The sequence below is a fragment of the Mustela lutreola genome, chromosome 8 (assembly GCF_030435805.1).
Source record: "Mustela lutreola isolate mMusLut2 chromosome 8, mMusLut2.pri, whole genome shotgun sequence".
NCBI lineage: Eukaryota > Metazoa > Chordata > Mammalia > Carnivora > Mustelidae > Mustela > Mustela lutreola.
In genome coordinates, this window is record NC_081297.1 from 104,062,510 (window position 1) to 104,077,501 (window position 14,992).

General features: G+C 34.8%; 1 protein-coding gene across 3 annotated transcripts in view; it reads left to right on the top strand.

Moving 5' to 3' along the window:
- RAB3IP (RAB3A interacting protein) overlaps window positions 1-14,992 on the top strand; it is a 45,910-nt gene that overhangs the window by 16,909 nt on the left and 14,009 nt on the right. For 2 of the 3 annotated variants that reach the window (XM_059186302.1, XM_059186304.1), the window contains one exon: window positions 8,992-9,087. The exons of the other annotated variant lie outside the window; for it this stretch is intronic. In XM_059186302.1, coding sequence (XP_059042285.1) covers window positions 8,992-9,087 — 96 coding nt within the window. The remainder of the gene's footprint in view (window positions 1-8,991; window positions 9,088-14,992) is intronic. 3 annotated transcript variants of the gene reach the window in all.

A 14,992-nucleotide genomic window follows, 5' to 3' on the forward strand; every position in this document is an offset into this window, starting at 1 on the left:
CCCATCATTGAGAATAAATCAGTGGTTCCTTATTGATCAGAACAAATTACTAATTTCTTAGGTCAAGTTGGGAATTTCTTTTGAAATCTATAATGTGCTATATTTAGAGGTCCTGTTGAGGTAATTGAAATAATAATGATATGTGAACACGTACATATGGTGAATTATGAAGGGTATAGTATAGTATTAATACTTAGAGTTCAAGGCTTGAAAATACCTCTTGAATATGGAATATTTCTTGAATTTTAGCAACTTATGAATTAAAATTGTATCTATATTCATTCTCTCTATTCTGATTATTCTTTTAAGAAAGACCAGATAGTTACCATCTTTCTATTCTTGTACCTTTAACCTATTTTTTTCTTCATATATAAAGTGAGTTTCTTTTTTAAATCCTTTCCAGTAATCTCTGCCTTTTAATTGTTATATTTAAAACATTTACATTTAATGTGATAGTGATATAGTTTGGCTTAAATCTGCCATTGTACTGTTTTGTTTTGTTTGTTCCATCCATTCCTTTTTCTTCTTTTTCCTTTTATGCCTTCTTTTGGATTAATTCCACACTTTTTTGGTGATCTCATCTTATCTCCTTTGGCTTATTAGCAATATATCTTTGCTGTGCTTAATAGTATGCATATTTAACTTATTCATGTCTACCTTCTGATGATGTTATACTACCTCACATGTAAGAACCCTACAAAAGTGTACTGTTTGTAGCCTTTGTGCTGTAGTCATAGTCTGTTTCACGTGTTCATATGCTTAAACTGTGCAGTGCAATTACTATTTTTTGCATTGAAAAAAAGATTTAGATGATAAGAAAAGAATCTTTATATTTACTGGCATTGCTGCCATTTCCATTGCTCTTCATTTCTTCATGTAAATCCTGGTTTCCATCTGATAATCATTTTTCTTCTACTGGGAAGACATCTTTTAGCATTTTTGTTGTGTATGTTTGCTGGTGATAAATTATTTTTAGTTGTTATGTATCTGAAAAGGTATCATTTTCCTATCTTTGATTTTGAAAGATATTTTCACTTGGTCAAGAATTTTAGGGTGATAGTTTTTCCTTGTAGTACTTTAAAGATGTTGCTCCAGTGTCTTCTAGCTTGCACTGTTTCTCACAAGTAGTGAGGCATTGTCCTTTGTTCCTCTGCATGTGATGTAAGATTCCTCCCTAGCACTGGCTGTAAGCACTTTGATTATGGTGTACCTTGGTGTAGTTTTTTTCATGTTTCTTGTGCTTGAGGTTTGTTGAGCTTCTTGAATCAGTAGTTTGTTAATTTTCATCAAATTTGGGAAGTTTGGGCTATTATTTCATAAAAAAAACTTTTACATACCTGCCCTATCTCTGCTCTCCTGCCAGGCTCCTATTACATATTCAGTAGACGGCTTCAAGTTGTCCCACAGCTCACTGATGCTCTATTCATTTATGTTTTAATCTTTTTTTTCCTGTTTGTGTTTCATTGTGCATAGTTTCTGTTGCTGTCTCTTTCTTCAGTGTCACTCCTCCTTTCTTCAGCAGATTTAATCTGTAAATCCTATAAAGTGTATTTTTATCTCAGACATTGTAGTTTTCATCTCTGAAAGTTTGAGTTGGGTCTTTTTAATATTTTTTGTTCTGTTTAATAAGTTCAGTCTTTCCTTTAGCTTCTCAAACATATGAAATACAGTTTAATAACTGTTTTAATTCTTGTCTAATAGTGCTTTCTTCTTTTCGGGTGATAAGCTTGGCCAAATTGTAGGACTCCCCTAATTTGTTTCATATATTTGGAGGATCACTGTCTGCTGCTGGGTGCCTGGTGTCTTAAAAATTGTTTTATATATTTTTTCCAGTTTTTTAGTTATATCAGGTAGGGTTGTGAATGTGATCCTTGTTACTCTTTTTTTTTTTTTTTTAAAGATTTTATGTATTTATTTGTCACACAGAGAGAGAGCATACAAGCAGGCAGAGTGGCAGGCAGAGGCGGAGAGAGAAGCAGGCTCCCTGCTGAGCAAGGAGCCAATGCAGGACTCGATCCCAGGACCCTGGGATCATGATCTGGGCTGAAGGCAGTGGCTTAACCAACTGAGCCACCCAGGCGTCCCCTTGTTACTCTATCTTGATTGGGAGTCAAAGTTCTATTTCTGTTTGTATTGTCTATTCTGCGCCATCCTACTAACCCTAACCCCAAAACATACACTTAACACACATGGTCCAATAATTTTGAACTTCATGAGGATAAAGATTGTATGTGTTTTTTGCTCATGATTGTATTTTGAACACATAATGGGTTCTCAGTATATTTTGTTGATTAAATGAATCTATACATATGTATACAGTTACATTATTATAGAATAGACACACATATTAGTTAGGGACATGCTAGATGCTAGTAAGCAACCCCTAAATTTTAGTGACTTTATCTAAAAGAAGTTAATTTTTATTTCTTGAGCATTCTGCAGCAGAGGCACATAGTTGATATGCCGTTCTTTATGAAATAATTCAGGGATCTGTGTTTCTTCTACCTTGGATCTTTGTAGTCTTTTTGAATTTTACTGTTACCTGTATCTAACCAATGAAGTGAAGGGAAGAGAAAGTTTGGAGAAAGGCACACCATTCTAAAAAGCCTTGTCTTTGAAGTGACACATAACTTCTGCTCATATTCCACTGGTGCAAACCAGTTTTCTGCTGCTGCTTAGGTGTGTGGTGGGTTGGGAAGTGTAGTCCCTGGCTGGGCAGTGACTCCCAGCAACAAGTCCATACTGTGGATAGGGGGAATACCCATGTGATCACTGATTTTGAGGTGCAGGGATGCCAGAGATGATGTATTCTTCACTTATTTGCCCTTCCACAGGGTAATACTGAAGACCAGTTTTGTTGGATTTCTGAGGTAGAAATTGGGCTTCAGTTTACCTTTATTTAAATGTTACTTCCTGGACTCTACCCCAGATTCTGCTGAAATCAAAATTATTGTATTGAGGCTTAGGGATATGCATTTTTAATAAACTCCTTTGTTGATTCTTGTATTTGCTACTTGTGATACCTACTGGTATAATGTGTTACTTCCAATTTTTAATTATTTTTCCTTAAAACAGAGTGAAATAACTTGGAAAATAAGAATCAGTGGAATAGCTTGCGGCCAAATAAAGTCATCCAGAAATGCATACCTATGTCAAATTCATATTCAGCATAGTCCTACTAACTGTGGCCATGGTTCTTTGTCATAGTACTGACAGCATTGTACAAGACCCTGTAGGGGACAGAAATAAATCAGATTTGACCCTGTCTTTAGATATTTATTAGTTGGGAAGAAAAGACATGTATTACGTGGTCATGTTTCACTGAATCTGAATTGTACATTTTTTACCCCATACTAACCATCGTGACTCTCGTCATTGCCTACTTGTGTATGAACTTGGTTATAGTTTTTCATATTGTAATTAATTCAGTTGAATTGTGTGATTTGGGTTCTGTATTTGTTGGTCTTAATTACTGGCTTAAATATCTTGAAAATGACTTCATTATGATAGGATATTGAAACAGAAAGGTATATTAAAAAAATCAGCTTTAAAGAGTTCTTATTATAAGTATAAAATGAACGTTTTTTTTTAAGATTTTATCCATTTTTTCGACAGAGATCACAAGTAGGCAGAGAGGCAGGCAGAGAGAGAGGAGGAAGTAGGCTCCCTGCCAAGGAGAGAGCCGGATGCGGGGCTCCCTGAGCTGAAGGCAGAGGCTTTAATGCTCTGAGCCACCCAGGGGCCCCTAAAATGAACATTTTAAGTTAAAAAAAATCAAATTGTTTCATTGACAGCATTTTTTCCTTTTGATATAAAAATGTTAATCTTAAGAATCATAGTCTTAAATTTTATGGAATATACTTGAACAGAGTCCTGAAGTTCTGTGTTTTGAATATCTCTCAAATTTCTTTTCTCCAGTACAACCACTCTAAATTTGTATCTTGCCTAAAATATAGCAGTAATCAGTGAACTGTTTTTCTTGTCTCTAATCTTTTTTTTTTTTTTAAACCTCAGCTACCTCACCATACTTCCAAATGACAATTTTGAATTGCACATCTGATAACTATCCTGTTTAACATCCTTCAGTGACTTCACATGGCCTTTGAGATAATCTCCCCTTGTCTTTAAAGGACGTCCTGATTTCTAAGCCAGTGCTTTTTAGGATGGGCCATAAACCTACTTTTCTGGTATTATCTTTTTTGTGGTGTTCATCCCTTCTTGTCTTTAACTACTACAAAACATACTAGCTTTAGCGTATGGATGAAGGGAGAAAACTCTGAAAAGGGAAATTGAGCTCATGTTGTAGAGGGCTTTTAGTATTTAAGGTGAGGTTTATACCACTTTGGTAGAGGAGCTATTCAAGAATTTTGCCTTCCTGAATGACATATGTATTGCTCTGATTGCAAATTTCTCAAGGAGCAGTTATCTTACTCGGTTTCTTAGCTTGAGAATTACCGTAGTGACCATGGAGTAGGAGATGTTGAATGAATTGACTTACATTTCATATGTAATTATAAAATAGTGAAGTTTTAGTGTTTGAAAGAACCTGGCATTAAATTTATGCAGTTATAGATTTATAAATTAACTCAGGGAGAACTGGCATCTTTATGATATCTTTCTACTCAAGAACATGGTATGTCCTTCTGCCTCTTTGTTTAGGACTACCTGTGTTTTTGCATTTGCCAGTATTTTAAAGTTTTCATTTTGCATTGTAGTCTTTAGCATTATGAAGTTATTTTGTTTTCAGTGATTGTTGCCCTGTATTCTGTCTAGTCTGATATGATTCAGATTCTCATTTTTATTTGTATTACATTTTTTAGTATACTTCTGCCCATTCTTTTATTTTTAATCTATCTGAATCACTTAGTTTTATGTATGTCTCTAATCTAAAGCGTAGAGATGGATTTTGCTTTTTTGAGCCAATCTGAAAATCATTTTCTTTTTAATTAGGTGAGTTGCATCTGTGCACATTTATTGATAAGCATGCTACATTTGGGCTTGTTTCTGTCACATAACTTTCAAATGTCTGCTGTGTGTGTACAACCTTTTCCTATGTTGCTCTGTTTTCTTTGTGTCCTCCTCCTTTTTGGTATTTTGGAAGGTTTGATTTCCATTCTAGTTGTTATCTTCCTTTAATCAAAGATATATATACTATATTGTAATTGTATATATCTTAGCCTTTCTTTAGATATTGCCATTGTCTCCTGCCATAAGCAATACTAAACTTACCTGGTTACTGTTTTTCTCATATCATTTGGTTTTAGTCAGACTGTTATTTCAGTGTTAATCTCTATGCTCTTAGATATATTTAGTTTATACTAGTTGTGTGCCTCAAGTTATAGTCCTTTACTTCCCATTAGTATTTAAGAAATTTGTGAATTACGGGCGCCTGGGTGGCTCAGTGGGTTAAGCCATTGCCTTCGACTCAGGTCATGATCTCAGGGTCCTGGGATCGAGTCCCGCATCGGGCTCTCTGCTCAGCAGGGAGCCTGCTTCCTCCTCTCTCTCTCTGCCTGCCTCTCTGCCTACTTGTGATCTCTCTCTGTCAAATAAATAAATAAAATCTTTAAAAAAAAAAAAAAAAAAAAAGAAATTTGTGAATTAAATTTCATCTTTCTCTTATATTTTATGTGTATTATTTTTATATTCCTAAAGCTTACAACATTTGAATAATTGTTTTGTCAGCTTTATCCCTATTTAAAAAATGGACTTTATTTTTTAGAGCAGTTTTCAGTTTGTAGTTACATTGAGAGGGTGGTAGAGTTCTCATTCACTCTGTCCCTGCACTAACATAGCCTCTCAACACTATGAATGGTACATTTGTTCTAATTCATGACCCCTAGATTGGCATATCATTATCCCAGAGTTCAGAGTTTATATTAAGGTTCCCTTTGTTGTATGTTCTACTGATTTTGACAAGTCTATAATGACATGTGTCAACCATTGTAGCTTTATCCAGAATAGTTTCACTGCCCTAAAAACCCTCTATTCTCTCTTTATTCCTCCCCACTCACTAAATGCTAACATCCACTGACCTCTTTTTATGGTTTCCATGCTTTTACCTTCTCCAGAATGTCATATAGTTGGAATCCTACAGGATATAACCTTTTCAGATTGGATTCTTTTATTTAATAATATGCATTTATTTTCCCCCATGTCTTTTCATGACCTGTTAGCTTATTTCCTTTTAATGCAGAGTAATACTCCATCATCTGGATGTACCAGAGTTTATTCATTCACCTGCTAAAGGACATTTTGGTTATTTCCAAATTTTGGCAGTTATAAATGTATAAACATCTGTGTTCAGGTTTTGTGTAGGCATAAGTTTTGAGCACCTTTGGGTAAATAGTAAGGAGTGTGATTGTTGAATCATATGGTAAGAGTATGTTTAGTTTGATTAAAAAATGGCCAGACTTTTATTTTTTTATTTAAGATTTTATTTATTTATTTGACAGAAAGAGAGAGATCACAAGTAGGCAGAGGCAGGCAGAGAGAGAGGGGGAAGCAGGCTCCCCACTGAGCAGAGAACCCAACGTGGGGCTCGATCCAAGGACTCTGAGATCATGACCCGAGCCGAAGGCAGCGGCTTAACCCACTGAACCACCCAGGTGCCCCAGACTGTCTTTTAAAAGAGCTATGTCACTGCATTCCCAGTAGCAATTATGAGAGTTCCTATTGCTTCCTATTGCTTCTTGTCAGCATTTGGTGTTGTCAGTGTTCTGCATTTTGGTCATTCTAACCGGTGTATATCATTGTTTTAATTTGCATTTCCCTGATAACATATAATATGAAATATTTTTTCACTGCGTATTTCTTCTCTGTATCTTCTTTGTTGAAATGTCTGTTCAGATCTTTTGCCCATCTTTCAGTCAGGTTGTTTGTTTTCTTACTGTTGCGTTTTAAGAATTTGTATATTTCTTACAATAGTCCTTTATCAGATATTCTTTTGCAAATATTTTCTCCAGTCTATGCCTTGTCTTTTCATTCCCTTGATGTGCCCATCTTTTATAGTTCTACAGTGAAATATATTTGCTTCTCACCCCCAGTCCTTAGTGTTAAAGCTTCTCCAGCTTCTTCTGGATTATGTGAATCTCTGTTCTTTACTCGATCCCTGAATCATGCTTATATGAGAGATATTCTCTAAAGTTGTATAAGTTTATAATTCTTTGTCTCTGGTTTTATACTTGAAGGACAGTTTGGCTAGATATCAAATCCTCATTTCACATTTTTTCCTTGAGTATCTTCAAAATGTTATTCTGTTGTTTTCTAGCATAAAATGCTATTGACATTTAATACCAATCTGATTGTCTTTACCTAATAAAGGTGACCTGGCTTTACCTCTAACTTTTTTTATTATGGTAGCTTCACATATTTGTTTTTGTTTTCCATATTTAAATGGGTTGGATTTCCCTGGACTATTAGGAGGAGGCTCCTGTGAAGGAGTAAGATAGAAAAGAAGCTTTCTCAGTTTTATATTTAAGAGCTTTCCCTTCCGTTGTTATTGTCTTATCTTTGTAGCCTCTCTGTCTCTCTGGGGTAAACCTCATTCAAGAAGGTTTTTCTCTTCTAGCCCTGTGTCTCTACAAACTTTACAGATATAACATTATGTCTAGAGATGATATTTCTAGAAACAGAAGAAAAATACTTTTATAGGACCTTCTGTGATCTGTTTGCTTTGGAACCTTGCCACCCTCTTTCTCCTTTATTTTGTCTGAGCCTTTTCTCTGTCAGTCTCCATTATTCCTGTCTTGCAGTTTGGTTTCAGATTCCGTGAGTTTTTCCTTTGGAGTGGGCCGTGTCCTGGAAGATTCTCTTTGCTGGATGCTTTGCAGTTCCCTGAGAGTTGAGGGCTTTACAGTACTGTTTGCTGCTTTAGGACTGCAAATAGGCTTTCGTACTCCACCTGTAGCTTGGAGCTTGTGGAAACCTTTTCCTTTTTCTCCATTTGTTCTCATATTTGTTCTCCCAGTTTCCATTAGGGTCAAGTCCTCTTTTTTGGGGTATATGTAATAATTTTTGGATCCTGAGGCTTCACAGGATACCTCTATAATCCCTTCTACTTCCTGCTGTCCCCTCCACATGGTTGCTGACTCTGCCATGTTGGCAGTGTAGCCACGTTCTCTCACAGTCTAAGATTTGTGGGGACTCCCTTACCTAGTGTTGTTGAAGATGTGGTTGGTCATTGGGTACTTCTGATATTTCGGTTGGTATATTTGGTTTTCAGGAGTTGTCTGAATTCAAAAACTATGCTGCTACCACAATTGCAACATAACTAACCCATTATTTTATTAATGCAATTGTGATCAATATATAGGAAATTTGGATTTTTTTTATCCCTAAATTTGGAAGATTAATTTAGGGCAACATATAAAATTGCATGTTATTTACATCTTAAAAGATTTTTTTAAAGCATCTACTTGATACCTTTTGAGAAGTCCTAGAAATGAGGGTGTGATCTTGTTGTTTTCATTCTTCTTAGTTTTAAGTGCAAATATGTATCATTTGCCTCTGGTTGCAGTACTAAATGGGTATAGTCTCCTAATGGAAATTTTAGACTAATTGCCATATGGTACTTAAAGTTATCTGTAAGTGAACAAATTTTAAAGTAAATATGAAAAAAACCCACTCAATTTTTATTGAAATGGATAAATGGAATTAAATTTTTTTCTGGATGGAAATAAATATGTTTAGAGAAAAGGGAAAAAAGAATGAAGTCATTTAATTGTTTATTTTCACATGTAATATGTAATCATAATCTTTGGATGTCTCATGAAAGAAACATGAAAATTTAATATGTGAGTTAGATTTATTTATAATTTTAGATTTGCCTGATTGTCTTCCATATAGCAAGTGCTAAATAAACATTTTAAGTGTGAACATTGTAGGAGGGGACTATTAATATATTGTAATTTTATTAGTAAAGATTATATAGTCTGCTGACTCTAACTTCAAACTATGGAAATTCAACATAAAATGATCGATTTCTCATAGGAACTGAAGTTAAAAGATGAAGAGTGTGAGAGGCTTTCTAAAGTACGAGATCAACTTGGACAGGAATTGGAGGAACTCACAGCTAGTCTGTTTGAGGTTGGTCTATTTACGTCTTGGCCAAGAGCAACATCTTGATTTTTATATATTGATAGAATTGTTTTTTGAGGGCGTCTTGGAAAAGATATGCTTAGCTTCACACATAATTTATAAGTCATCTAAGAAAAATTTAATCTTCAATAAATATAGAGTCTACAACTTAAAATGATGGGAAAACGAAAAGATTCTATGGGCTACCAGTATCAGGTTGTTTAAAAAATGTCTATGTAAAAAGAAAGGAGGTAAATTTTAATTTTGTTTTTATCAAGTATTTAGGGGTTGCTTTAGGGTAATCTTATAATATGACTTACAACCAAGATAGGAAGCCCTGAGGTAGCTCTCTGATAGATGATGGTTTGAGGATTGTTAGAAGGCCCACCTGTTTATCTCCAGGCTGCCAACAGGACCACAATTTCTGCTCAACTCAAGCATGTTTGTCAAATGGGGTGCCATTGACATTGTCATTTTTCATTTTTAATGTATTAATCAAGGTTCTCCAGAGAAATAAAACTAATAAGATGTGTATATATACATATACTGTATATAAAAAGAGATTGATAATAAGGAATGAGCACAGGTGATTATGGAGGCTGGCTATTCCCAAGATCTGCGGGGTGAGTTAGCAGGCTGGAGACCCAGGAGAGCTGATGGTGTAGTTGTGGTCCAAGTCCATAGGCCCGAGAACTGGAGAACCGATGATGCAGTTCTAGTCCCAAGGCTTACAGGCTTGGGACCCAGCAAGAGCTGATGTTTCACTTGGAGTTTGAAGGCAGAAAAATTCGCTAGTACTCCAGGGGCTCAGCCTTTTTGTTCTGTTTAAGTTGTCAGCTGATTGCATGAGGCCCAGCCACATTATGGAGAGAGGGCAATCTGCCTTAGTTAACCTACCAATTCAGATGTTACTGTCATCCAGAAACACCTTCATAGAAATACCCAGAATAATGTTTGACCAAATACCTGGCATCCAGTGGCCTTGTCAGGTTGACACATAATATTAACCATCATACTTGGCTTTGGCCCCAAAATGCTAGTCATACTGCTTGATCATTTTGGCAGCTTTTGCAAGTTGTAAACTTGGATGGGGAGAGGACAGTACTTAATTTGATTAAGAACCACTGTTATAGAATGCCCCTTTTGGGTTAAGACCTTGAGCGTTTAAAAGTGCCTTATTCAGGGGTGCCTGGCTGGCTTAGTTGGTCAAGCATGCGACTCTTGACCTTGGGTTCATGAACTTGAGCCCCATGCTGGATAAAGAGCTTACTTGAAAAGAAAACCAAAACCAAAAATGGTTCCTTATTCAAAAAGGTTGGTGTGTTACGGAATGACTAATGCCATTATCCTTGTTAATAATTTCTTTTTCGGGTGCCTGCTGGCTCATTCAGTAAAGCATGTTACTCTTGATCTGAGGGTTATATAAGTTGAGCCCCCTGTTGGGTGTAGAGATTACTTAAATAAAAATTTTTTTATTTTTTTCCCTCTAAAAATTTGTTTTTAATTTCGAGTGTAGTAACAAATTTTAGAAAAATTTTAAAATTTTTCCCCTTGTATTATTTTTATTTATACAAAATCTATTTCAGTTTTAGAAGTATGCATAATTTCAATCCTAATATATTTTGTATTTTTTTCCTCAAATAACATGTTTTCATATTAACTTACATGGTCATTGTCATAAGAGTCATAACCCACCAATTGCATATTCCACCATTTCTATCATTACAAGTAACGTTGTAAACAAGTTACATGTGGGTTTCTTCAGATGTGGATTTCCTTGTTCCCTCTGCTCCATGTCCCTTTGCCCTGTGTTCTGTCTTTTTTGGGGGTCATTTTTTTTCATGAACTGATTTATTATTTTTTTTTGTTAACTAGTCATCAGAGACTAGAGGATAAGAGCTGTAGGACTTACTAATTTTTGTTTATAGAAGTAGTAGAAACCTTAGACTTTTTCTTCCAGTGTTGTCTGGCCAGAAGAAAATTTTGTAATGATATATGGATCCTAGAAGAAAGCAAATATACTAAACTAAACTCACCTGCCCACCAATAGTTTTAGCCCTGCTTAGTTCCTCTTGTCTGCACTTGCACGTATATTCTGTTAGATGAAGTTGGAAGAAAAGAAATTAGAGGAAACTTCTCCCTCTCCATAGCAGAATGTGAAGGACCAGAAACGCAGTTTTTGCAATAAGTTAAAATGTATATCTTAAAAAAAAAGTTTTGGAACTCCTGATCTTTCTCTGACCTGACAATGGCTAATAGCCTTGACACCGTGTATACTTTCTGAGAAAGAAGTTATACTGACAAAAGATGATTTCAGTAAGAAGAAAATTGTATTCAGACCAGTTATTTATGAATTTTGTAAAAAGTTGCTAGAAGTTTTTCTGTGGTCTGTTGTGTATTCATGATCTCAGTTTACCATTGTCTTATGAAAAGACTTTTTGCTTGTATTTTAGGTAATATGTATATATAGTTTTTTAAGAATTAAAGATTATTTTGAATAAATACAATATGCACAGCTTTGATAAACTTAACATGTAAATTCAAAATAGGAATTTGTTGTGTATGAATAATCTTGAATATAATTACTTTGTAGCAAAGTTGGGTCTTAAAATATAAAATATAAGAACTATAAAATTTTATGTGTGTTTGTATGTTTATATATTCCCACCTAGTGTCTCAGATTTTGAGATAATATAAAAATGAAGTAGGAAGAATGCTTTACAAAGTAGTTGTAAAAGAATGTGAAAGAATGCTCTACAAAGTAGTTTCATTTGACATGGAAAAAAAAAGATAGGTAGCTTTAAGATTTTTTTCTTTTACATTTTGTCAGCCAGTTTTAGTAAATGTCTATGGTATGCCGAGTTTTCTCTTCATAATGCTATGAGACATATAGAGCAAATTGCTCATTTTATCTGTGAAGATAGTGAGACATAAAAGGTTAAGGAGCAATGTTGGTATTCAAATTCATAACCCTGACTCTTGTTTTAAGTACTGTGAAATCATTAAGTGGTACTTTGTCTCGGGCCACAGAGAAGCAGTCCTCAGTGAGGCCTTTCCTTTATCCCACATTCACAAGGAAAATCTTGTGACACTAACTCAGGAATGTAAGGTAAATGCATATGCCTTTTTACTATGAAACTGCTAATATCACTTTACAAGCCATCAGTATTTCTTACTTAGACCAGGAGATGCCAAACTTCTGTTGAGATCATGTACCTCATCTGTAAAAGAAAAATTTAAGCATATACCTTTATTATGATGAAAATAAGTAATATTTATTAGGGTTACCTATGTGGTAGGTGCTGTTTTAGAGCATATATACTTACAAGTTACATATATACACTAATATAATGTGTTATATAATTATAAAATAACAGTTTTAAAAAACAAGTCAGTAATAAATACTAAGTTTTTTATATAGTACAAAAATATTTTAGTCTCACTAAAATATATTGTGTGTATGTGTATATTCAGTGAGAGGAGTATGATTGAATATGTTACCACCTTGTTTTTGAAAATCTTGTTTTAACAATTTATGATTCAGATGAAGTTCTGGTCTAAATTCCTTTTTTTAAATTAGATGTAATGCAGCTAATAACTCACAAACATATAGATCCAAATGGAAGAAGTACATCTTTTCCTGTATGAAACCATTATACCGAATTTTCATTTCCATTGCTGGTTATGTGAAGGTTTCTCCAGAATATTCTCTAGTGAATTGTCTTCTCTCATACCAACAAATTGTCTTTGAAAATTAATCAGAAGATGTTGAGTTTAAACATTATTTTAAAGAAAGAAAGAAGAAAAACAACTTCATTTGAATCCCTGCTAACCAGATAGGAAGAAAATTCTGTTTTCAAAGTCTGTAAGTCGTAGAGATGTGAATGTTTGTATCAGAGGTCTGCACACTACACAGCCTACAGGACGGAACTAGCCTATGCCTAGGGCCAAAAAAACCCAAGAGGACTTTGTGATGTGAAAACTGGGATTCAGATTTCAGTGCTGATGAATGTTTATGGAAATGCTCCCTTCACTGCTGTTTGTTGTCTGTGGCTGCTTTCACCCTGCAGCAGACAAGGTCTGGCTTCTTGAGCCCCAAGCTGCTTACTGTCTGACCCTTCCCAGAAGAAGTTTATGGACTCTGGGTATAGAGGATACTTGGATCATTTTCACCTTTAGAATTACAGAGTGATAGACAATTTTCACTTTTTTGGAATCTACTATTTGATGTCTTTTGTCAGTTTGCCAAGTCCAGTGCGTTATCTTTTCAGCTACTGCTTCTGCCTCATTTCTAGTGCTCTCTTCTCTCCTCTTGCAACTCAGTTACATGTAGCTTACACCTCTTCACTGTGTCCCTCGTACCTCTGGGGGAAAAGTCACCCCAAATTCCAACTCTCTTCTCTGGGCTTACATCTTCTCCTGAGTCTTGGTCCCCTAGTTCTTCACCATTTTGTTAGCTCTCTAATACCGTCAGACACATTAAAAAAAAAAAAAGTCCAACTTCTTTAATTAATTGTCCATGGGCAGTTTGGTCCATGTTGCACAGTCCTCTATTAAGGAAAGCAGAGTCCATTTCCAAACATTTAAACAGATAATCTCTCCTTAGCATGAGTTGCTTTTGCGTTTATAGTTAAAATGTCACTTATCCTGAAGGGGGTCAGATTAGATATGTTTATTATTTTGAAAATATCTGCCAAATAGTGATCTGTTGACAGCCACTTGTCATCACAGAAAAATTAAGCAAATCTGAAACATTTGTTATTTTAAGAATAAAACCACTTTTACTTCATTAAATTGGCAGCTGTTAAGGACTTTGATAGAAGATAACCAGCATAATTGTGCATGGGAGATTTTCACAGTTAATCTCATCTCATTATAAAACATTGATAGTAATACATCTCTTACTTAAGCTAATGTGATCTGTAAAGTCATGTTCATGGGCATATAAAGAATCCTCAGTTCATTACTACTGTAAAAGCAAATGGGAATGCTGCTGTCAGACTCTGATGTGGAGAATGTTCACTCTTCCACTGAATAGTTGACAAACATTACTATGTGCCATTATCAAACATATATTAAATGTCTTTGAAGCTGATTTATTTCCTTCCTTCCTCCCTCCCTCCTTCCTTCTCTTCCTTCTCATAAACTGTCAGTTGAAGTTCTAACATACATGTTCTTAAATCCCAGGGGATTATCTCAAGCACCCTGTATATGGTTCTAGTCCATCCTTAATCTTTAATGGGACTATTCCATACAACAGAGTAATTTTTTTTTTTTTTAAATATAGGTAAGATCAGTGACTTTCTTCCTTAAAAGATCATAAGGTTTCATACTGCCCTTACAGTAAAACCCAGAATTCTTACTTGGATATTTTATTTGATTATTAGAATGTAAACTGAATGTAAGCTCCTTAAGAGACAGGGACCTTGTTTTTTCCCCCAATATACTATCAAGACCTGGAATAGTACCTCACAAAGAGATGTCGTGAGTAAATTTTGATGAATAAATATTTTAAAAAAAGGAATTAATTACCTATAGTTTCATATTTATGGTACTGAAACAAATAAGACCTTATTAATATCTAATCTGTGATTTGCCTTTTTAGATTGCTCTGCATAGAATTGTCACTTAATATAATTTTGTGACTGTTTTTATTGGAAGCTCTAAGGGTTCTCAGCTATCATTCCTATAAACTGCAACATTAGTGATGTGTTAATATTTTTACTTATCCCTTTTGTATGTCTTTGCTATGACTAATAATATGTATATATATATTGTGGCCAAATTACAGAAACCTAACTACGGAGACGTTGGGTTTGACATGTAGGATGTTTATTTTCCTTCATCACATATGCAGTCTTTATACAAACATTAATCAGGGTGATTGAACTCAACTTGGCTACGTCAGTGGTAT